General features: G+C 40.7%; 1 protein-coding gene across 7 annotated transcripts; it reads left to right on the forward strand.

Annotated features, from left to right (window-relative positions):
* The first annotated feature begins 1461 nt into the window (after positions 1 to 1461).
* On the forward strand, positions 1462 to 23892 carry LOC116698656 (5'-AMP-activated protein kinase subunit gamma-2). 7 transcript variants are annotated; one of them, XM_032530697.1, is made up of 16 exons: positions 1462 to 1714; positions 3070 to 3135; positions 4837 to 5098; positions 13845 to 14071; positions 16358 to 16409; positions 17150 to 17256; positions 18036 to 18117; positions 19117 to 19175; positions 19283 to 19328; positions 19441 to 19495; positions 19598 to 19724; positions 19988 to 20153; positions 20239 to 20276; positions 20399 to 20545; positions 20652 to 20745; positions 22479 to 23892. In XM_032530697.1, exons 1-16 carry the CDS (start codon positions 1631 to 1633, stop codon positions 22508 to 22510), a joined length of 1644 nt encoding a protein of 547 aa, XP_032386588.1. In that variant the 5' UTR covers positions 1462 to 1630; the 3' UTR covers positions 22511 to 23892. The 7 variants fall into 7 exon arrangements, 6 of the variants coding, with proteins under 6 accessions (XP_032386588.1, XP_032386589.1, XP_032386590.1 ...); XR_004334271.1 differs by having other exon boundaries at positions 1631 to 1714; positions 20652 to 20840; XM_032530698.1 differs by lacking the exon at positions 3070 to 3135 and having other exon boundaries at positions 1470 to 1714.
* Positions 23893 to 24370: the final 478 nt, after the last annotated feature.

A 24370-nucleotide genomic window follows, 5' to 3' on the forward strand; every position in this document is an offset into this window, starting at 1 on the left:
AAGGTTATATTTGCAGTGCAGGGGGACCTACAGCTCGTTTGTGCCACAGAGGAAATTCGGATTAATCTGGTCATGTGAGAGCACACCAAGTTCAAAGCCACACTTCAAAAATTAAAGGTCCCATGGCATGAACATTTCACTTTATAAGTTGTTTTTTTTTAACATTAATGAGTTCCCCCAGCCTGCCTATGGTTCCCCAGTTGCTAAAAATGGAGCCAGACGTAAAGCCAGCCCTGGGTATCCTGCTGTGCCTTTGAGAGAATGAAAGCTCAGGTGGGCCAATCTGAGCTTTCATTTTACCTCCCCTCTCTGTTTTGCCCTCCTAGAGAATTTGGCCCGCCCATGAGAGAGCGACATCTTGGCTTTCAAACAAGCAAAGTGGCCTCCTCAAAATCTACAGACTCAGAAATCGTATGTCCTAAGGAGAGCTCATTGTGGGACTGGCTCTAGTGGCTTTAATTCTGCACCAAGGCTGAATTTTGGGAAAGAGACTTCAGATATGGTATTGGGGGACCTCTGAGGTCTATATAAAGCATCCCAAAAGCACCATGTCATGGGACCATTAAAACAACTGCAAAAATACTACACTGCATACAGAGTTTCTAAAAGAACATATTGCACTACTCTTACAGCCAAAAGCCATCACAATCTTAGTTCAGCCTATGTAGCTTTAGCAACTCAAAAGAATGGTTCTACTGGTGACAATACTATCTATACTTCCTCCTCCTTCCCTCCTACAGGTAAACTGTGGTGTTCCTCAAGGTTCTGGCCATGCCTGGTGTGTCTGTTTTTATGTTGTTTTTTATCTTGCAGTTTCACTTTGTAACCTGTATTGACAAGAGAAGGTCATTTTATTAGTATTATATTTTTTAATAATAAGCCCTACTAATATTGTGAGTCATAGGCCTACTTAACCAATTAGTTTGACATCGCATTTCATTCTCCTCCATCAAACCCATGTCTGAATCCAACAGTGAAAATCTGAGTCGTAGGCTACTGACATCTGTTGGTGAAGGATCTCTAGACATGCTGTTGTGTCGAAATTAGTTCCCCTAAGAAACGTCTTTTACGTGCCCTCGGTACAAGGAAATGATTGTGTGTGTGTGTGTGTGTGTGTGTGTGGTGTGTGTGTGTGTCAGCGCGCGCGTGTGTGTGCGCGTGCGCGTGTGCGTGTGTCTGCGTGTGATGCCTTGAATTAAGAAATGACAAGCAAAAATCGGACATTTACAGCCCCACTTCACAAAATTAGCGTGTGATAAAATTTGCCTACATCAAGTTTGTAAGAAACTGTAGGCAGGTTATTGGACTGTGTGACCATGTTGCTGTTTTCTTTTGTGTCTGGCGTGACCGAGCCGTAAACACCTTCGGGGGACACATTTCTCGGGGGTTCAGACTGCGACATAACACCTGTAAACAGTCAGCATTGGAACTCATTTGAAGATGCGTGCTCTGCGGTGCCCTGCCTCTTTTCACTGCCAACCCTACTTCCTGGTAGATGAGGCAGCGCCACAGTGTTGTCGTAGTAAGAGGCGGCAGCTGAAGTGAAGGTGGAGGCGGCTGTTAGTGGTCTACATTCGCCACACAGCAGTCATTTAGCGCACTTTTGTTGTATTTCGCCCCTTTGGAGAAAATGGGAAGCACGGTGAGGGAGTCCAGCAAGGAAAGCTCAAAGAAAATGCCAAAAAAGAAGAGAAATCTTCGGATTAACATGCCAGTGAGTCGGTGAAGTATCAACTAATGTGGCTTCTTACTGTGACTGTTAAAAAAAAAAAATCCAACTGGGCTTGTTTTTTCGCAAACTATTCATGAAATCAGGACGGGATGACATTTGAGCTGTTTTTTTTTGGTTGCATCTCCGCTTGAACTCGCACGCGACGTAGAAGAGCGTGCATGATTGACAGCTGTCTCTTTATCACGACTTTTCAGTTCATCAGTCCCATAGCTGCCACAACATACATGGCATTTATTTTCTAAGACTATGTTAAGTGGACCTGACGTTTGCTAGAAACAGTTGGCTGTTTGCACCATTAGAAATCAATGTTAGACATTTTTCTTCCTTAAACATGTTAATCAGTTTGCCCTATAGTAACACTTTAATGTAAAGCCATTTTAGCAAATCTGCTCATATATGACGATGGTTTTATTATCTATTATTCTACAGAATATGCCTATGTTCTATGCATGTAAGTATTGTGAGGAAGCACAAGTAATAACAAGCAAAGGAAACATTTCAGAAGAACCAACATATGCTCCAAAGTCATATTTTCATTATGATCACTTCATTTCAGTGATTAAAAATCCCTGTATTCATTAATGTGGGCAGTAATGTCTGGGGATGTGTTTTTCTTTTCAAGCCTACAAAACATTTTAAGTGAATGAAATCACTGCAGCTTTATCAAACCTTCATTTTTTGCAAAGTCAGAAGTGAGTAGTGAGAACACTTTCCCAGCTTAACTGCAAATGAATACTATCTTTGGCGTTCGAGATTTTGGTCATTATTTAAGATTAGCCTTTTTGTACTTTTGTTGGAAAACGGCATAACAAAAATGCAGCTGAAAATGTCGTTTGAGTTTTCCTGACGCATTCCCGTTCAGCTGGAGATTGGGATAGTCACTTCCCCAATTGGAAGTAAGCTTTGAAATACAACAGTTTAACAGTTGGATGTTGGAGCTTTCCATCACCACATAAACTTCCCCAACCTCAACCTGATGGAAACAGTGATACAGTTGCATGAAAGACATTAGAACAGGTTGGATAGGTGGTCACCATATTATACTGTATTTAAACTGGCTTTCTGCTGCAGTGCGCTGGCATGGAATGTAAAAACCAGCCCTGCCTTGGTATGGGAAAGGTTGTGTGTTGTATTTGCTCGCAAATTTTTCCGCATTGGCGAAACATTTCTGGCATTTTAAGCATGTTCACTTTAACTCAAATTCATGATGACGAACCAAATGTCCATTTTGTGAAACTTGTAGTGGCTTGTGTTATCTGTTATGACTTCCAATTGTGTTATTCTGCTGTGTGTTTCCAGGAAGTTTATCTTTAACCTTGACATTGCTTTATGTGCAGGATTTAGGTGCGCTTACTTCCTCACAAGTGGAGACAAGTGGCTCAATCAAAAGGGGCGCTCAGACGGTACAGACATTATTTTCCTGATTTTTTTTTTTTTTGTGGCATGATTTTTGATTTACTTGCCAATTGTCTGTTTTCTCAAGCTTGCATTTTTTTTTTTTTTATAGCACATGCTTTATCTTGTCGCTTTGGCTCTTGTTTGGCTTTTAGACATGGATTTGGGATAGCAAAATATTTTGCCAACCCTCTCTGCCTTACAGTAACATTACGCCCACTGTGTCCAGGCATAGCAATATCACATACAAGAAATTGATTTTTCTGCAAGAAAGCAGCCTCTTTCTGTCTGCTCTGATTGATTTTAACACAACCCTTGATCTCTACATCATAATCTACCAGAGCGCAAATTTCAGTTTTGTCTTAGCAACATTTGTGTAACGCTGATGAAAACCTGCATTCTCCTGTGTTTTTTTTTATTGTTTTTATACAGCTAATCTACAGTATATTCAGACAAAACCCTGATAGCTCTTCACTTGCCTTAATAAGCTCTTGCACAATGACAGAGTGAGAGTTTTTGGTAAACAGAAAAGATGGGTGTGTACTCCCTCTCACTCTGATTTGTCCCAGGATTGGTTTAAACAGAAATGTGTGCATGGAGTAGGGCCAGCCTCTAAGCAAATACAACTCTGAACTCTTTTTAAGGAGACCAGATAAAAGCGTTCTTGCCTTTTGACTTGTTTGTCAGTGCAGTACAATGGTTCTTTTTTCACTTCATATCATCATGCGTCATCTATTTTGTTATGGCTGGTTATTCTGTTGGCTTTTATTGAACCAATAATCTTATCAAAACACTACACTTTAATTTGTTTAATTGTTTTCTGTAAAAACAACCTCCGAGCTGGAGATTGCTACATATTATAACGCTCTCGCCCACTCCTATCAGAGCCCACAAATGGTTAAAGATTTTGTTGTTGGCACATCCAGAGCAGACAGCCGTCAGTGGTGGGAGGAGGCACTCTCTGTCTCTAGCTAGATTGGCTGCCATGTCTCCTGTTTTGTTTTGGTATGTGCACAGAAGAATTGCTCAGTCTGTTAACATGATATTGACCTTGCAAAGACAGACTTATAAGCACAAAAAGTCCAAATGAAAAATATGCTCACTGATGTTTAACTAAGATAAGTGTTGTTTTTCTGATAGAGAACCTGATTGTGCTGTTACTGACTTGTATTCCGGGTGAGGCCATTAAACATGAGGCCCTGTGAAAGTAGAATGTCTTAGAGGGAAATAGAGAAAGATTTAGATTTGTGCCACGTTTTATGAAATAGTTTCAGTAGCTAAACATTGTGAATGCAGCGTGAATTGCAAATTTGTGAATATGGTTTCCTCATCGGCTCAAATTAAGAAAAGTCCAGAATCAATATTGTTGTTTTTTCAGTAACTTTTATGGATAATGAAAGAATATTTTCACTTTGCCTACAGTATTCACATCCTCATTCTGTTTTTTATGAAAAGCCATTACAATGTGGCTGACTAAACAAAACAGTGTTGCATATGTGAAAAAGAAGAATTAACCAAAATAGCAAGCAACCACAAAAAGTGCAATCAGCCGCTGTCCTTTCACAATAAATCTCTTCTCTACATTTTTTTTTCACAGCATAGCTCTGCAGCTTCTCACTGTCTCACATCACACTGGGTACACACTGAACACAAACCATACATTTACAAAAGTGCAAGAAAAAACCAGGTGCCTCTTCATTGTCTCTCAGGGAGGGCGTCACACCCGTTCAGCCAGCCCCACCAAAGGAGTGTCTGCGAGGAGCCCGGCCAGCGCCTCTCTGCCTCTATGTTCTCAGTCTGCTCCGGTGCAATTGAGGGCCAGCTCAGGTTCCCCCAAAACTATCTTCCCCTTTCTGTCTCATCAAGACTCCCCACCAAAGTCCCCACGCCGCCTAAGCTTCAGTGGCATCTTCCGCTCCTCATCCAGCTCCACACCTGCAAGCATCAAAATCTTCTCCAGAACCAGGAAAGGTGAGTCCAAAAAGCTAACATTGTACTGACTGCCCATTCATGTTGACCACTCTGACTGTTGTAATTTCAAATGTACTACAACTTGATTTCGGTAATTATGCACATAGTATTATTCTGGTGAAGGCGCGCATTAATACTGATGTTATTTTGTGCAAGACTGGGTCGAGGAGGAAGACAATTATAGAGGAAGTAAGACAATAGATGAAACTATGTTATCTCAAGGATTATGTGGGTCTCCTGCTCTATGTACGAGGTAAGGCCACATACAGGAACCTGTGTCCATCTGATTGAGTTCAGGAGTTCAGATATTTTGCAGCTTGTGAGAGAACTGACATAAAAACATGTCATGCAGCATTTCAGTTACACACATTGCACATCATTGTGCCAATGAGGAAGTAGAAGCCTAGATGTCATCATGGTAAACAAAAGAGAATAATCCACTGTTTTGTTTTGCAATTCCCATCATGCCAACATGGTCATGAGCCTTGTCAGACAGATTGGCGATCATTTGGGGTGCAGATTGATGTACCTTCATCATCCGTCACCCTGTTATTGATGTCAACAACTTTCTTAGGAAAAAAAAAGATGGTTAGCTATGTTTCTTGTCAGAATCAAAGAGGATCTTTTCTAGCTCCAAAATCCTAGAATTAAGTGGTGCATTTCAAAGCCAGTTTATTAGATTAAGTTTCTGGTTTGGCATCCCACGTTTGGGAGTCCAGCCATAGTGCATTCTCCAAATTAAAAACTCATTAATGACATAATGGTAATACTGGTATGCGCTAAGAGGTAGAAATGAGGCTGGGCTAGGCAGAACAAGGCCTTGTTTTATGAAGAACAGACCTGACAGGCTGCTCTTATTTTTTTCCATGTATTTGGATGGCTGATTATTACATAATAAAAACAGCCCTGCTGGAAGCAGCTTAAACGGCACAAAGATGAGTCATATGTTTTTGGCTCGTACATACAACCATGTTCCTACGCACAGGGTCAGTTTGGCACTGGCTGATGGAATAGCTCTATTAGGGCCAGAGTTGGCATGCTTGGTTTCCTCTGGAGATTGTTATTGATAGCAACCAAACTAAAAACACACCAATGACTACAGCTTTCTTGTGCCAGCTGCTCAGGATGTTTAGAGTGATGTGGTACGAAACATTATATCCTCTCAGTCTCTTCTGACTAATAATGTGGCTTTAAATGAACGGGGGCCAATCATAATAGCAACAAAGTATGCTTATAGAGGAGGATCATACAGCGACTGAGTGGGCACAACAGATTTTCTGTTTTCATTAGTGGGATGTTTTTGAGGGCACCCTGCTTTCACCACAAGGGTGTGCTAAAGGCATAGTCTTGTCTTTATTTTTGGTTCAGTTTTATAGATCTACATTATTATAATCAGTATTTTACTAATGCTTATTTAGTAAACATAGAGGGTTTTTTTCTTTTTGAATTTCATGTGTTCCTGAAGATCTGATTTTTTAATAATTTGCACAGTTTTTTAGGTGATGGTTTTCCCATCGCCTGGTCATTGTCAGTCTCTGTGTGGTACTTTCATACCCTTATCTGGAAGTGACCAGACTCTCAGGAGCTACCCCCCACCCCTCACTCTGACTCTTCCTTTTGCTGCTGTATGTTGTCAGTAAATAAAGGAACTGGGCAGTTTTGACTTTCCAAATTTAAAAACGCACACCTTACAAGGACAGAATTATTTTGAGTTTGGAAGCTAAGCTAGGGAAGAGCTTAACAAAATACACCATGGACAGTATTTGAAATCCTCATGGATCTGAAACTTAGCAACCTTCAATACAAACTGAAGTGATCTAGCTTTATTATGATTCTGGAAACATTATCACAGTGAGTATAACAGGATGTTTGAGGTGACTGTTTTCATCATTAATATTTCAACCTCTCGCTCATATTAGCCATTGACCCACTGAGCGGAGGGAAACACTTGCATAACATGTTAATTGAGATATGTACTGGACATGCTGTCGCTAATATGAGCAGCGAATACTGAGTGGGCCATCTGTTACGGGTAGGGGAGACTAGTGGTATTGAATGGAGGCTTTTAGGTCAGCTGACAGAACATAGGATGTCCCCCTGCTGTCATCTGACGGGGGCTGGCCTCAGCAGTCTTAAAGGTCAGGCCCCCAAAAGTTACAGACAGCCAACCGTACAAATGACAGAGCTGCAGGACTCCTGGCTTAAAACCACACCCTTTGTGTCTTTATTTGTAGTTTTTATCTCAGGACAAGCTGATATTGTATGATCCTGAATGTATGTTACATTGTGTGAAGACAGAGTGAGACAGATGTGCCTGTGCTTACTTTTCCTCTGTTGGGAAAGGGAAGGCAGTGGAGGGTGGGCGGGGAGATGTGCAGCCTGAGCCAATCACTGGTGTATCTTTCATGGACTGGCCTCCTTTTACAGGCTGCTGACATGCGTGCTATATTAAAGAGACGCCACCCACAGCTGCACCTGACAATTTCAGCACTGACACGGCTGTGCTCCCCACTTTTTAATTCTGCATTACTTGCGAGTGGGACATTTCTCAGCTGAAGCTGTGTGGAAATTAGAGCTTTTATTCGCCATGCCTTTTCCATCAAGCCTATGAGCTGACACAGTAGACTGCTTCTTGTGGGCTCTGTGCTGCTTGAGGAGGATTTTTTTTTTTTGCCTGGATGCAAGCTTAGTCTATATTGGTGACTTGCTGCGGTTGTCATTTTCTGTTTGTATCTAAGCACTGCTGGCTCCAAAGAAAAGTGGAATGCTCTACTTCATGGAATAGCCAAAATAAGTTTCTTTCCTGCAGAATAATCCAGAACACTATTCCACATATTCTTTATCCTTCATTTAAAGGTGATCAGTTTAATAAAAAGGACAATTTCTCTTCTAAAGACACACTAAACCGCTTCAAAATCGTTTTCTAGATCTGTGGACGTCAGCTGGATATACCTTTCAACCTTTTTTTGTACTTTTGTCATCAAATGGAGTGACTGTTTCTTGAGACAGTTTTGACCCACCTCTGCACCCCTATCGTGGAAACATGGTTTGTCGTTGTCAAATTTAGTTTTGAACCCACAACCCACTGCGTTTCATGAAGAGGTTTGGCAGCCTGAGGAGGAGCAAGAAACGGAAGGAGCAAAATGGGCTAGGAGGGCGGCATCAGTCCGAGTCAGCATGTCTTTCTGGTAATGTGCTGTGCTCTTTACATGCTCCATTTTCCTGCATCTTCTTCCAGTAGTCCGGTAACCTCTCGGGTTCCAATATTTTATGTTTACGATCAAACTATATTCATGTAGTGTGCCACATGCTAGTACACAATGCAAGGTCATTACATTATAAAGATTTCAGATTCATTTATTTTAAACTTAAGTAGTCCTGCATAAATATATTCTTAAGTTTAAACATTCAAGTTATTCTTCTTTTGGCAAAAGTCATGAAGAGAGAGCATCTATTTTTTGTTTTGTATAGATCTGTTTTTAGCTGACAGTAAACATATAATCTATATCCGGTCTCCGGTTTCACAAATGCATGCAGTACATTCGCACAAAGGGACAGGAAGTCACAGACCAAAGTGGTAAAGCTATGTGTGAGGCTGACCTAAGGAAAGAGGTTAGCTCCAGTATACCTTGCTAAATACAAAATACTGCATGATGCTTTTATGCATTGTGCTCGATCAATACATCTTCTTTAATTAAATTTTAAACCAGTGACTGATGTAATTTTATTTTGAAGTACTCCTGTCAACATGGTGAAGTAATTTATAGCCACTCTATCTGATACAGTGCCAGGTCATTATTTCTGTCCCATATCCTTAGGGAGTCGCTTCAGAATAGCTGCTCCATTTTGAAAACTGTTTAAATTGACGGGAAGCATTTTAGCTAAAAGAACATTTTAAGTTGAGACTGTATCTCCATTGATAATATTTCTTCGGGTTTATTGAGAAGAAGCAGTGACAGAAAATGGATGCGAAACACAATGTGAAGAAAATGTGTAAAGTGAAGTTGCTGTCATCCTGCCATGTTTTCTTGTGTAACTTACTTACAGATGCCAGGTCAACACAGTAGCTGTAGCTAATAGTAGCTTAGTTCTGCTTTGTCTGCAGCTCTCTACATATGGAACTACATTTTTTCTTTAGGAAAATGTTTGGTATTGGATTTCATCACTTCTTTGGCCGGTAGGAGTTATCCCCACTAAAACTTACTTCAGCCCCAATGGTCTGCAAGGTGCAATGTTTGGACCAGAGGGTTAGGATCCATTTGTAGCTGTAGCACAACTTCAGCCTGTTCGTATCCAAAGGTAATATCAATGGACGATGCGCCAAGGGTAGCTCAACATTCTGTTGGCACAATTCAGAAATGCGCAATTGAAAATATTTTGGTCAACCCAAAGCTTTCTCTTCTCCAAAACAACAAACTCTACCAAGCCCTCCTCTCTCCCCACTCCCGTTCCACACCGCTGTCCAACAAGTCCCACGTGAGATTTTAGAACGGACATAATGTAGTCAGACACTTACAATAACAATCTGAGCCTGTCACTGGCAAAAACAAGCCGTTTTAGTGGACGCACATTGGCGGTCGCTATTGCCCAGTATGATTACATTGCAGCCTGGTTTGGGGCTGCCGGGTACAGTGTTCCCGCTCAATACTGGACTGATTTCATAGATTTTGTTCACATTAGTCCCTTAAATTCAATGCATGGGAAAATAGGATCCAGGTTGAAAACTACAAAAATCCCCCTTCAAGGCAGCTATTGTCAAATGTTTAAGCTTATAATGCTTGATGTGTGAAGCACTGGGACACCCTGTGAGGCGCTCAAGTGGTGCTTTATCACAGACTTTACAGGTCCTGATTTAGAGCCAGTCTGACCTCGGGGAAGTAGATGAGAAGAGCAGAGTCCTGTCACAATGGTGTACGTCCAAATGTGGTTGTAAAAGATGTAGAGTTCATCGGAAAGGCAATATACGACGTGGTGACACCTAAGCGTAAACCATAAGTCCTTTGAGCCAGAGCTTCTACATAATGGAAGTGCAACTATGTCACTGCTGACATTTGCATGATAAATTTCAGAATGTGTGCTTCTCAACAACATTTTGTATTTCAGTTTGAATTGTGACTGCTGTTTTGCCATGATGCTGTTTGCACACCTATGTAATAATGAGCCTGCCTTTAATGAGATGCTGAACAGTCACGTCCTTTGTTGCAGAGTGCTGTATTATTGTATACCTAGCAAATTAGTTGAAACCCCTTTTGCTTTGTCCCTGACGATATAACATATGGCTTCACAATCTACACACAAGTTCCGACGAGTGGGCCCATACAAACATAGCCATTCACAGTTGTGATTTATTGTGTTACATGGCTGACCAGATCAGTCTGTAGCACCACATCCATTGGGCCTGTAGCAGCCTCGCTACCGCTCTGATGTCAACCAATGAGGATCACATTGCTCCCAGGGTTAATGTAGACCCACTTGACTGACAACACCCTGTCGACTCCTCAGGGGACACCCACTGTTGAGAGGATCTGTTTTTATGGGTGTTATGTTAACATGTTATGTTAGCTTGCTGTACATTTCAATGTAACAATCAAGTATGAATAGCTTTTGCTAATCTGCTACACTCCGGGCAGCCTCCACACCTTTTGAAACACTTCACATATCTCATGCAAAACCCCAAAATATTCGGTCTACTATCACATAAGACAGAAAACAGTAAATCCTCAGAATTGAGAAGCTGGAAGTTAATCAATTCTCAAAGTATCTACAGATTTATTTTCTGTGAGTCAACTAATTGATTAATTTAACCAATCGTATTATCCCTAATTCAAATAGTTTCATAACAAAGCGATGTGAAAATGGCAATTTACTCGGTTTACAAGGCTATGGAGACATTAACCTTACAAATCAATGTTGTTCTCCCTGCGTAGACAGCCCTGTCCATTGCATAAGTGCATCTTATCTGTGTGTTCTTAAGTAGCTTCTCTCTAAAATATTACATTATAGAAAAATTACTGCGTAGTACTTTTTTTACGTGTGTAATGTTAGAAGGACTGGACCACTTATAGCAAGGCCTCCATTTCCTCTGTGGTGTCTAGCTGCCCTGTATAAACCAGGCTGAGGAGAGGGCTCCCATCCCTGCTGTTATCTCCTCCTGTGGAATGTGCCACAACAGCGTGGCTAAAATAAGAAGGCTACACTGCGGAAATAAAGCACGCCAAAGAGGGCCGGTGCACGCCAACTAAATGTCAAGAGATAGTGTGAAGTGTGCCTGGACAGACCAAGAAAAAAGGACTTCATTTAGGAAAAACATCTGGTAACTTTTTATAAATCTCTTTTTGAACAGTATTCTTTAGAAGGCAGAAAAGTCACAGGAAATTAGTTAAGACCAATGTGCCATCCTAATCACAATATGGATACTTCTGTCCTGGTTCATATCGATACATAGATAGATAGATAGATAGATAGATAGATAGATAGATGGATGGATAGATAGATATTTTAGTATACACAAGTTGTTAACCTTTGAATGATGATACTAAGTACTTAATTTCTCCGTCAAGTGTTTAATTACTTAATAATGATCTTAGTTTGTAACATATTACTGAGTCAAGTCAAATGATTTAATGAAATTGATTATTGTCCTCATGTGTCATTTACAGACTGGCTTTTCTGCCTTTCAGTGTTGGATTTGTAGGTGTGATAAAAGTCAACTTGAAGTCGGGTAGAAGGCTTTGTAATGGAAAGCATTTGGTCCTCATCAAACATATCACTCATTGTCTGTACTCACAAATATGTCAGCGTGGTAGAACCGGTGCGGGGGGAGTGTCGCATGTCACCCTGCGTAAGATTGTGATGCCTGATATGAAAGAGCATGTGAGGGCTGCGTCACAGACAGCTGACTGCTACACTGGAGTTTAATGCGGCTGCTTATGTTGTAATCGGCCTAGTTATTGTGGAGGGACGCCAGGAACAGAGAAAAGACAACCTACACGATTTGTTGTGATTATCTTTTCCAGTATTGATCCATTATTGATCGCTTTTCATTGCATCTATTGAAATAAATTAGAGCTTTGGAGTGCCATCAAGGGATTTTTCATTAAAACGGAGTGATGCAGATGTCAGCAGCTGTCACTTCACTGCAGTGTTATTGAGCAATATGCCACATGGATAATCATCGCCTTGAGTAAGCTGTTTTATATAATCAAAATACAATTGTAAAACTAAGTGTACAAATATATGCAACCTCATGGTTCTATTCCAGTATTATTTTAAAAAGGATAGGTGAAACAATGATTTTTAAATTAAAGTTTTTAAATTTATTTTTTCTTGTTGTGATATTCCATTTTGTTATTCACATTTGTTTGGAGGCTCTTTAGCCTTTATATTTCCTTCACTATCCACATATTAATGTAAAGACGTCAATTTGTCACCCTAAAAGTCTAATGATGTCCAACCCACAAGACAAGTTCTCAGCTTTAGGCCACTGATCCCCACAAGCCACCTCTCTCTGAGATAGAAAGTCTCTTTAATTTAAAGTGAGTGTGAAAAGAGAGAGAGTACTAGCAAATGTAATAAAAAGGCTCTGTACACCCACAGGTGTTTTTACTTCTGGCTAATTAGACTTCTGCTCAGGTCTAATCATGCAAAATAAGTGGAAACACCTGTGTAGGTTGAGTGTGAATTTGAAGGGCCTCTGAAATGTAACAGCCTTTTTTTAAATGTACGAAAGCCGAGAACGGTCATTGTTTTGTTTGTTTTGCATGTTATCCTCAAGTGAATTATTTTCTAACTCAAGGAAATTAGCTTTACTCTCGAGATAATCAACCCATTATGAAGAAAACAAAAGGTTGTTTCCACTTATACTTATTTATCAGAGATCCGGAGTAGCCTACTGGACAGTAACACATCAGCTTAAGTGACCACTGTTTGTAAGCCTATCCCTTACAATAATAAGCAATTACAATAATTTGATATGTACAAACCTACCCCACACAGCAGTTTGTATGTCATGGTCCACTCTTGTGAATTTCAACAGAATAGTGGTGTCAGTGTTAATCAGTGAACACCAATAGCCTGGAACACAAATATAAACCACAAAAAACCTGTGGCATTTAGGAAAAGGCTGAGCTGTGTAAAGACAAGGCTGCTGTTACCAATATTATATATCTATATCTAGATATATATATATCATATATATATCTAGATATATATATAGATATATATCTAGATATATATATAAACTACCCTTTTTTCTTTTTTCATTTACAATGCGTAAATAAGGCATCACACTCCTTACAAAAGAGGAGCCCCACAGTAAATGACAGTAGAGTGACGAAAGTGAAGAAATATTTGTTGAAGACACATTTTAAAGCTAACACATGCTGCTAATTTAAATTTAAAATACTTTTGTTTTGCATCTATCTTTCTAATGGTGGTTTTTGCATCCATGTCTGTCAGTGACTGGGCTGAGACTTTATCTCTGGCATGTGTTCTTTCTTAGTACCTAGGACACTCTCAGTCCCTGATGGATTAGATATGCACTCCTTCCCTGTCATAGCATGTGGCAGCAGTGATGGTATCTGCAGCAGTTACCGGTGTAGCGCCTCAGCCTTGCCAACTTAGCCTATCCGAGATGTCAATCTACACGCCGCTTTTCATTGTCCCTGAAAACGAAGGATGGACTTACATTGAGAGAAACAAGAGATAATTTGTGGCATCTGTTGTGGACCTTTTTATCTTTCTGCAGCCTCTGGACTCTCCACACCACCCACCACGCCAACCCAGGCGTCCAGCCAACCGTTGTTTACCCAGGAGGCCCAGCCAAGCAGGCCCAGCCCCGAACGCCTGGAGGCGAGCTATCGATCCCGTTCAATCTCCACACCTCCAGACACAGGACAACGCCTCAGCCTTCCGTCTGCTAAACCACCGATCCCTTCCTTGAGCCCTGTGACATCTTACGCTACCTCGCAACAAGTGAGTCCAACTGCAAAAATGTTACTTGTTTTAAAACGATACTTAATATTATAACTTTGCCTCGGGTAAGTTCTGTCCCTGCGTGTGAACTCTAAACAATCAATTCACGTGGATATGACTCAGTCAAATACATTAAGTGTATGCAACTTCTTTCACCAGTCAGCAATGTAAACATACATTTAGTTTGAAGAGTTTTACATGGAGCAGAGAGATTTCACACCACAGGTACAAAACTAGGGTATTGTTCCACCGCTCTGGTTTCTAGCTTTCGGAGAAGGTGGTATGAGTTAATAAGTAGTTACTGAATTTTCCTGGAGCTCAGAAATAGCATATGCTTTTGAATTTCTAAAATAAGTGAAATATTTATTACTTTCACTAAAAAATAAGTCTGAATACGTGACAGACTTTGCGGTTAAATGCTATATCTTTGCACTACTTCAGTATCAGTTGAACTAAGTCCTGCATTCTAAAAAAATGTATGATTATTACATGTTGAAACTAATAACCATTGTTGTCTTTGTAGCAACATAACGGTCTGTCCATGAGTCATGCGCTGCTTTACTCAGTGTCATGAGGCTTGACTTGGACAGTGGTGAAGAGAAAGCATGGATGATGCAAATCTCTTTCATTTTAGCTCTGACACTGGGGCATGCTGTGTGGTGTCACCAGGGCTGTGTTTGCACTATTTGCTCTAAGAATATAAAAATTGGCTTGGCATTGAAGCTATATGTTCAGCATTAAACTTCAGACTGAGCGGGTGCACAATTGACTGCTCCTGCTAAATCAGCTGAGAAGTATTAGTTCAGGGTTTGTTCACAAAGCTTTTCATTATGGGCGTTATTGAGGATTCACCACCGTCGGGGTGTGATACTAGATTTCCCAGAGCTAGTGTGTCCATTTAGTGATCAATTATCTGGTCTGTCTCAACGTGTCTACAGGGAGTGATTGTGGATTCTAGTCAGAGAGGGTAAATCAATATTTCATCACCATCATTGTATACTGTTGATATTAACACCCAAGGACTCACGGTTGTGGTTGAAAAACAACAAGTCCGTGCCTGTCGCCCTCTCCTTAATTCATAAGAGAGACGACAAAATAATCTTCGGATGCTGTAAAGTTTACTTTTTTGCCAAATCCAATTAATTGAACGGATTTCAGTATGTCTGCTTCCCTGTTGTCTGCTGTCATACTAGAAGAGGCTGCGTGCCCGCTGTGATGCAGCAGGGTAAGATTTATGAAGGTGCAGGAGTAGATTGTTGGCAAGAGAAGCGCTGTGTCACCATTGCAGGGTGACACTGGGGTGCTGTCTAGCATCCCAGAGCAGGTATGCAGGCTTTCTGCTGCATCTGCATCATCTACTGCTGCAGTGGCTTGTTGTTGAATATACTTGCAAATATAGTGACCAAAGGAAATCGTGTATCAACAAGCACACTGGTATTCAAATCTCTCAGCATGACACAGCATATTTCATGCTGTGAGCTCGCCTATGTTGTGCAAGATGCAAATAGTAGAATTTGCATGCCATTTTCTAATGTTGCTGCCACTGTGCTGAGGCTCCAATGAGTTGTTTCTGTAGAGCTCGGCCATGTTGCTCGTTTTGTCAGCAGAAATTAACTCTTGACGATGTGACAAGGCATCCCCAGCTTCTTGCTGCTAAGCAACGTAAGGGGATTTCCTAATATGGTGAAGCACCCAGGTTGCTCTGCATGGAGGGGTGTGTCCACAGCGCGCGGAGCTTCCTGCTTTTTCTCCACGCTGTACATACGAAAGGCTTTTCCGGTGGTGAGTGTTGTTCGGTATATAACAAAGGACTCCGCTGATTTATTGCGATGGGATTCATCCTCGCACGCCTGTGTAGTGGCTGTTTGAGCACCGTGTAGACATTGCCCCCCCCCCTGCTGCAGCAAATGGCTCAGGACTGTTCCACTCTGAGTTTTAAGGGGTGTGTCTAGTCTAATAATAATGTGCCACTGAAGTTGAAGCTCTATAGTTACCGGTTTATGTCACGTTATCTGTGTATATTTAGCGGAACTGAAGGGTCTTCATGTAGTCTGTGAAACGCCGGTGGCGCGCGCGACGTTTTTGTAGTTGTTTGCGTGGTTGTTTTGGGTTTTTTTTGCACACCTCACTCAGCGTGCTCACGTCTGCTCAGGCCGCTGGGGAAAAGCCTCTTCACCCTGCTGCTCACTCACAATTTACAGTAAAGTTTTGTCTGGCGCTGCCGTGTGTTGTTGTGAGGATTTGCTTCGATCTTCACTGCACACTTCTGCATTTCCCCCCTCTTAGGTCTACGGTTTATTCGAAGGCATGCTGGAGAAACTTGAACTAGATGATGATGGTAAGTGTCCCAATGCGATATATCTTCTCATTTTTACGAACGTCAACGCAATTAGTGATCAGACGTAAAGGTGACTCCATAACATCAGGATCTTTGGTTGTTTCTAGCCAAAAAATAGGCCATGCTACAGATGTATCAAACCCGACGGTTCATCCGCTATATTGTGTCACAAATTGGAGGGATATCCTCTGCAGACGACGGACCGGACCGGTTTGTTACCACCACAGACCCGTTTTTGTAAATGAATGGGGTTTTAATCTGGTTTCAATGAGAATCTCACACCGCGGTCTTGATAAATGAAGACGTGGAATGCTGGAGTGATAGTCAACAGGACTATATTTAATCACAGTAGTTAGAATTGTCTGGCCTATAATCCATTTTGAATTTACCATGATGCATACTTTACATTTGTGGAGCATTTTTTTGAAAATCGTTATACTTGATTTCAATTGGTCAGTAAACATGTGGGGAAAACAATACTGTAATCTTCAAACTGCATCCTCCAACATTCCTACAGTAATTGGCTGTCTGTGTTTTTCCACTGTTTTTGTGCTTGCTAGTGCTTAAAGCAGATCTTAATTATCCGTAAGATGGAGCAGTAAAGTGGCTGTAAGTGGACCAGACCTGTAATGGTTGTTTAGGCTCTCAAAGTGTTTTGTTTCCAGGCTGTCGTTATATATTCCCTGTGAGATTTCTCCTTCCTCTAAAAGGTTTTAATCCTGCTTTTCCTGTTCTTACAGCTGCTGAACCTGAAAGTGATATTTACATGCGCTTCATGAAATCCCACAAGTGCTATGACATTGTCCCCACAAGCTCCAAGCTGGTGGTGTTCGACACAGCGCTCCAAGTTAGTATTTTGACAAAATAGTTTCTTTTGCCTGCAGACATACCTATTTATGACATAAAAGTTGCTTGAGAACCGAAAAAGGCATCCAGCAAAAGTTAATATTCAGTAAATTAAGCGTGAGTGTTTGCCCCAGAGCAATTTCTACGAAATGGTTGATTAAAGTAAATCTGTTAAACAGTAATCCTTGGGAGGTCTCTTTGATGTGTAGATCTGCAACCACTAAGTCCACTGAAGCCCAGAGTTGGGAGTCTGTATCTACTTGAAACGGAAATACTAAAACCACCAAAAAGCTGCTAGGAGTTTAGAACATACTTCTCAAAGTACTTCACAAAAACACATCCCTCATAAGAATGTGACAGAGAAAAGTCATCAGATGATGAAGGCTGCAACCAAAGATTGTTTTTGATTAGACCCTTAATTGGTCATCTTGTCACCTTGTTTATCTATGAAATGGCCAAATCACAAGTTCAGAGAGTCCAAGGTGACGTCTTGTTGTGGCCCACCATCAGTGCAAAACCTAAACATGTTGAACCTAAAGTCATATATAAAACCCACACAGGCAGCACATCCTTATATTATAAATATTTAAGAGGCTTTTACCAGTGAGTATTTGCTGTTTGTGCCTGATTTACCAACTGAATTGATGGATCGATTTATTGCCGATTCGTTTTCTGTTGATCAACTAATAGATGAAGTGTTTCAGCTCCAGAAAAGATAATCGTGTAAGTATTGTGTATAATCTAATTGGATTTTTTTTTCATTTGAACTGTTGCTTACAGGTTAAGAAAGCGTTCTTTGCCTTGGTCGCTAACGGTGTGCGAGCAGCTCCGCTATGGGATACAGAGAAGCAAAGCTTTGTGGGTAAGAAACCATAAACCTGTCAACAGATTTTTGTCTGTGGGTGTGTTTGTCAGTCAACCCCCCCCCCCCCTTTCCAGCCCAATTTTGCATGATATTTATGGCTCCCAACACACACTAAAATAATTATTTTATAGTGTGTACGATTTGTATTTCAAAGAATCTCGGGTCTATTAAAGTGACTGGGATACTGCTTTCCTAGTTTATAGTTTTCTTGCTCTTATATTTGATGATGTTTAGGTCTAAGTTAGGAATGTTTAACATTGAGACGTAAATGATTAATTTTAGAGGCAAAAAGCTTTCGTACTCTTTACACATTGTTGTTGTAATTGCCAAGCTTTCCGTTAAATACCATCTCCAAAGAAAACACAGAACTTAGCAAACAAATGTTAACTTTGCAGATGCCTTTAATCTTCTTACTTGCTTCTTAAGCCCTGTAATGGCACTTTAATATGGAGGCTACATAGTTTTATTCCAAAGTTTAGTTAGTTTTGTGTGAAAAAATGCTTAATTACTCGTTTTTAATTTCATATTTTCTCTTGCTGGGTCATTGCTGACTGAACAGAGGACAGTCTGTGTGTGTGTGTGTGTGTGTGTGTATTAATGCTGCTGGTCATGTCTAGTGGAGTAAGATGCTAAATTGAACAGAAGTCATTGGTGCGGTCATAAACCATTAAACACAGCAATGGCTTCTCTGTATTGACCTCTGAGAGGATGGAAAAAATATTGAACAGAAAATAGACTCTAAAAAATAAACCCTATTTTAGAAGGAGACTTTGTTGTTCCGCTGTTTTTTTTTCTCCCTGCGTAGAGTTTATTGCAAGTCAGCCTGTAATGAATAATTAATGCACAGTCAGCGTGAGGATAAAGCGAAGGGGGGGGGGGGGGGGGGCAGCAATGTGGTGTTTGGAGCACGCCCTTGTAAGCAGCTCTTTTATCCAATCGTACAATGCCCGCAGGCACGCCGCTCTACGGTGTTTATAGATTCTGATTTCATTGCAGGAATGCTGACAATCACAGATTTCATCATCATACTACACAGATACTATAAGTCACCAATGGTAGGTCCACTTGACAGGGCATGTTTGTACGAGATTTGTTTCTTGGTCCAAGAAGGATTTCTCAGTTTGTCTTTTTCTTAAACAAATGTCTATTTCTTGTATTTCAGGTGCAAATATATGAATTAGAGGAACATAAGCTTGAGACGTGGAGAGGTTAGCATCGTGATCATACTGTCTTTGTAGCATGCATAATGTCAAATTATATCTCTGTTATAAGAAAACATATTTAAAAAAATATATATACTTTTAATATTTCTTGCTGCAGAGGTTTACCTACAAGCAACATTTAAACCTCTGGTCAACATATCACCTGATGCAAGGTACGTGGTCTCACTATGAATAATGAATCTTCGTGTATGTATGTAGGCAGATTTGTTCGTGCTACTTGTAACTGGTCATTGTGTGTGTGTGTTGCGTTGCAGCCTGTTTGATGCCGTGTACACCCTCATCAAAAACAAAATTCACCGCCTGCCTGTCATCGACCCCGTCACAGGGAATGCGCTTTATATTCTCACACACAAGAGGATCCTCAAGTTCCTCCAGCTTTTTGTGAGTCTCACACAGTCACTGCCAGTCTGTCTGTGAATGAGCGTTTAGCTTCCGTACTATTTTAATCTATATGATATAGGATAATAAGGATTGCTTATTGCTGGGATCTCTGTGGTCTTGTCCTCACTTTCATTTGTCTGCTGCCTTCTAGTGGTCAATGTGGACATTGATAAAATAGGCCATTACTGAAATGAAGTGGGAGAGTGAACCGACTCGACGTGTCCCTGCCTCATTGTGTTTGTGTTTGTTTTTCTGTTCCCCAGATGTGTGAAATGCCAAAGCCAGCATTCATGAAGCAGACTCTCGGGGAGCTGGGTATTGGTACGTACCACGACATCGCTTTCATCCACCCGTACACGCCCATCATCAAAGCACTCAACATTTTTGTGGAGAGACGAGTGTCTGCCCTGCCTGTGGTAGATGAGTCGGGTAAGATCTCAAACATCAGTGTTGACAAAGCATTATAATAACAATAATGATAATAAATGAACTTACTTTTTATGTCATGTTACAGGCAAAGTTGTGGATATTTACTCCAAGTTTGATGTGATTGTGAGTTGACATTTTGACAACTTCTGTTTTTTAAAGAAACAAAATACCAAAAATAAGAGGCTAACCTGCTCTGGGATTTTATTGTCTCTTTTTCTACAATGCATTGTCATGTTTGCGTGCAGAACTTGGCTGCTGAGAAGACCTACAACAACCTGGACAATACAGTGACGCAGGCTCTGAAACATCGCTCCCAGTACTTTGAAGGGGTCATGAAGTGCCATAAGATGGAAACCATGGAGACCATTGTGGACAGAATAGTCAAAGCAGAAGTGAGATTTTGGAAACGCAAAGACGTAGACATACGTACATTTAGTTGCGCAGACATAACTTCAGGACTGATGTGAAATGTAATTGTGTGTTTTGTGTTTCTGCCAGGTGCATCGGTTAGTGGTGGTGGACGAGCACTCCAGCATCGAGGGCATCGTCTCCCTGTCAGACATCCTCCAGGCCCTGGTGCTAAGCCCTGCAGGTATAGATGCTCAGCATTGCTAGCCCCAACTCCCCCTCTGTCCCGGACCTTGAGCCCTCTTCCCCACCCCACCCCACCCTCTAACTCTGTCCCAGGTAGGAAACACACCCGTTTGAATCTTACCTGGCTGTTGCCTGTAACTGGCAGCTAGGAGTCATGGTGCATGATGTCCTGGTTGTCCTGCTGGATGCTGTTGTGTGGATTATTGGGGGAGGATGAAGAGGCTGTCATCCTCTTTTGTTAAGACAAGAGACTTCACTGCCGCTTGTTAAACAAATCCCATGTCTGCTCTCACCAGTGCATTGACATATATTTTATTTTTGACATGTCGGGAAGTTGTTTTTCATTATACAGCAGCTTCACAGGGTGAATAGAGATGTACACATTGGTATATTGTGTCTGTACTTGAAGTTCATAGGTGGACAGATTTAAAGGACACTCTGCTGCCTTCACATGCAGCACAAAGGAGTAGGCATTTTTACCATCCTCCCAAGCTGGTTAAGAGCATGTTCACACCAAGAATGTTCAAAGTGAATCATTGGAAAATGTAGTGCGTTGATCTGTACATGTATGTATTTGTTGGACATATTTGAGTTTTCACCAAATACCTTAATTGTGAGAAAAGCAAGAACTGTGGTGTGATTTGTTGGGAATGAAATTGGGATGAATGGAAGTGGGATGGATGTGAGGATGAAAGCCAAGTTTAACAACATGAACTGAGCACACAATTAAACCAGGCTTTGTGTCATGAATTGAATCAAGACCAGCTTCAGGTCTTTGCTGGACGATTCTCCTATCAAACAATTCCTTCTTGTATTTCTATCTTAAATACCCGAGTTTGTAAACTACAGCTAGGAGCACAATTGCAGAAAACATGAAGAGGCTGTACCAGGCTGTGTTTAAGTGACATCTGCTAGAAATTGGTTTGTTGCCACTTTGCCCCCTAAAGCTGTCAGTCTGGTGGGGATGGTATGTTACCCAAACTCTGTTTATGACACAAGATGAGTCAATTGTTGCTGTATTTAAAACCTGTGGTGTACAGTTGTAATTTAGCTTTGTGAAACAAAGTTTTCCACAGTGGTTTGAATCACAAATGTTGGGTCTAAATGTAAGCGAAGGCATAAGCTGCCCCATGCACATGCTTTACATATTATAACTTCTGCCAATTTATGTTTGGCTTCTAGTAGATGCAATTCTATTTTCCAGTAGCACTCTCTACTTTGATTGATTGACATGTTTTGTTTTGATACCCTCAAAAGTTTTTCAAGCCAGGCTTTATTGAAACATGTATATCATTTATATCTGTGAATAGCACAACCTTGATTTTTGTTAGTCTTCTGTAATTTCTCACTGGGTCTAAACAAAGTAAAATGTTGTTTATGTACATGTTGTACAGATTAGTGGGCAGAATTATGCTTACTCCTACTTTTATTGACCTAATTGATGCTGGTTGTATCATCACTGGAGTGGGTAGTATTGTAAAATTAGTCATTAAACGTTGCGTGAACTATTGATTTGTACAAAAAAAAGATACTGCATATATTTCTTGGGAGAGATCCTGCCGCAGAGTGGTTATCAAGCCACTGGTGACTTTATGCATGATTATTAATAATCAAAATGGACAAAAGGATTCAGACACGATTTGAGTTAAGTAACAGTAATCCTGTCTATGCTACAGTATGCATGCATCGTGTCCCTGTTTTGTCCTAAGCCTTTCTTCTTCCTCTTCACAGCTGCCTGTAAGGAGGAGAACCTGGCTGGGTGAGAGGGAGGACACCAACTTCATCAGCTGGAGTGGAGACGTGATGGGAGGAAACAAGTTGAAGGGTATGGAGCAGAGCCAGTCTGAAGGGCCCAGAGACACCTGAAACTGATGCACTGTAGAGGCTTGGAAACCAAAGAGCTAGACAGATGAATGATGTGGAGTTCCTGCACTGAGGATTGATTTTTCTGAGTGTTTTTTTTTGTTTATTTGAACACTGATCAGATGCACACACACAGTATACTGTATTTACACACACACGCATACACAGAGATGCATTATGGTCGTCTGCTGGGGAAAGGAGGTAAAATCGAGACTGGTTCTGATCAATTAGGGCTTCTGTGTTTTGGGTTGTGTAGTTACGATCATGCTGCTGTCATCTGTTGATTTTTAGTCACGTTTTGTAGTCCATACTGAATGTTATCACTTTTTGGTATGTGGTGTAGAAAGGTGGACATTGAGAGATGCAATTTATTGTTTGATAGCAAAACTACACTTTACCTAAAATGTGGCCATTACAGTTTGCCAGTGCCAATATAGAGGGATTGATGCCCAATATTTATTTGTGCCTTTTTTGCTCTGCCGACAGCTGTTAAAACTGACAGTGATTGTGTCCTTTGACTTTTTATTGTCAAATGATTAATTATTTGGATTTGTTTTAATAAATGGTTAAGATATCGATGTGTAATAGTTGGCAGATTTAATCTTCTACTTATCATTCAAAAAAGATTTCCCTTTTCATTTGGTGGCATATTCTGGGATTTTAAACCAAGAATTATTATTATTCTAAAAAGAGAATTCTAAATAAAATGATTTTGGCGCTAAAACATACAGTGGTCAGAGGGAAATGCAACTGTACATCAATAAGGATTCTATCAGCCAAGAGTTACGAGAGAGCACTTATTTTACATCTTTAGTCATTGTGACTCAAGGATGCCTTTTTGAAATGTTATTAAAAGACCAGAAAATTTCCTTTTTAGATGTTTAAAAACTTAAAAAAAAAAAACCTGTACTTTCAGTTTTGATGCTTCAGATAATCTGATACTCGCAAACATGCAACACCACTCTGTTATCTCAGCTGTAGTGCGACAGGACTCATCTCCATCTTTGACTGTAAATAGGATCAGTTTTGGGAAACGTGTCACATAAAGCTTTATTTTTATGAATGTGTCAACATGTTTAAAGAGACTGCAGTTTTATTGTTATTTTTGTAAATATATTGTGTCAATATGTCCGGTTCAAAGAGACTTTGTATCTGATCAACATGTACTGTAAATGGGCAAGCATGAGAAGCTACACTTCAGCAGTATGAATGTCCTTTGTTTTACTTTTTCTATTTTTCATTTTTCTGGCTGCACAAAAATAAATTGACACTGAATGTACTTCAAAGTTTTTGTTGAGCTGTTTTTAACGTGTCAATTTGTTTTGTCTGTATTAAATATATATATATACACTCACGGCCACTTTATTAGGTACCCCATGCTAGTAAGGGTTGGACCCTTTTGCCTTCAGAACTGCCTCAATCTTCGTGGCATAGATTCAACACGGTGCTGGAAGCATTCCTCAGGGAGTTGGTCCATATTGACATGATGGCATCACACAGTTGCCGCAGATTTGTCGGTGAACATCCATGATGCGAATCTCACGTTCCACCACATCCCAAAGATGCTCTATTGGATGAGATCTGGTGACTGTGGAGGCCATTGAGTACAGCGAACTCATTGTCATGTTCAAGAAACCAGTCTGTGATGATTCCAGCTTTATGACATGCCGCATTATCCTGCTGAAAGTAGCCATCAGAAGTTGGGTACATTATGGTCATAAAGGGATGGACATGGTCAGCAACAATACTCAGGTAGGCTG

The sequence above is a fragment of the Etheostoma spectabile genome, chromosome 12 (genome assembly GCF_008692095.1).
Source record: "Etheostoma spectabile isolate EspeVRDwgs_2016 chromosome 12, UIUC_Espe_1.0, whole genome shotgun sequence".
NCBI classification, from domain to species: domain Eukaryota; kingdom Metazoa; phylum Chordata; class Actinopteri; order Perciformes; family Percidae; genus Etheostoma; species Etheostoma spectabile.

Bases quoted from the DNA above. Each gene is read 5' to 3' on its own strand.
- LOC116698656 (XM_032530697.1), top strand. From the start codon at position 1,631: ATGGGAAGCACGGTGAGGGAGTCCAGCAAGGAAAGCTCAAAGAAAATG. The intron at 5,099-13,844 runs GTGAGTCCAAAA...ATCTTTCTGCAG, and splicing joins CTTCTCCAGAACCAGGAAAG to CCTCTGGACTCTCCACACCA. The intron at 19,329-19,440 runs GTTAGCATCGTG...TTCTTGCTGCAG, and splicing joins TAAGCTTGAGACGTGGAGAG to AGGTTTACCTACAAGCAACA.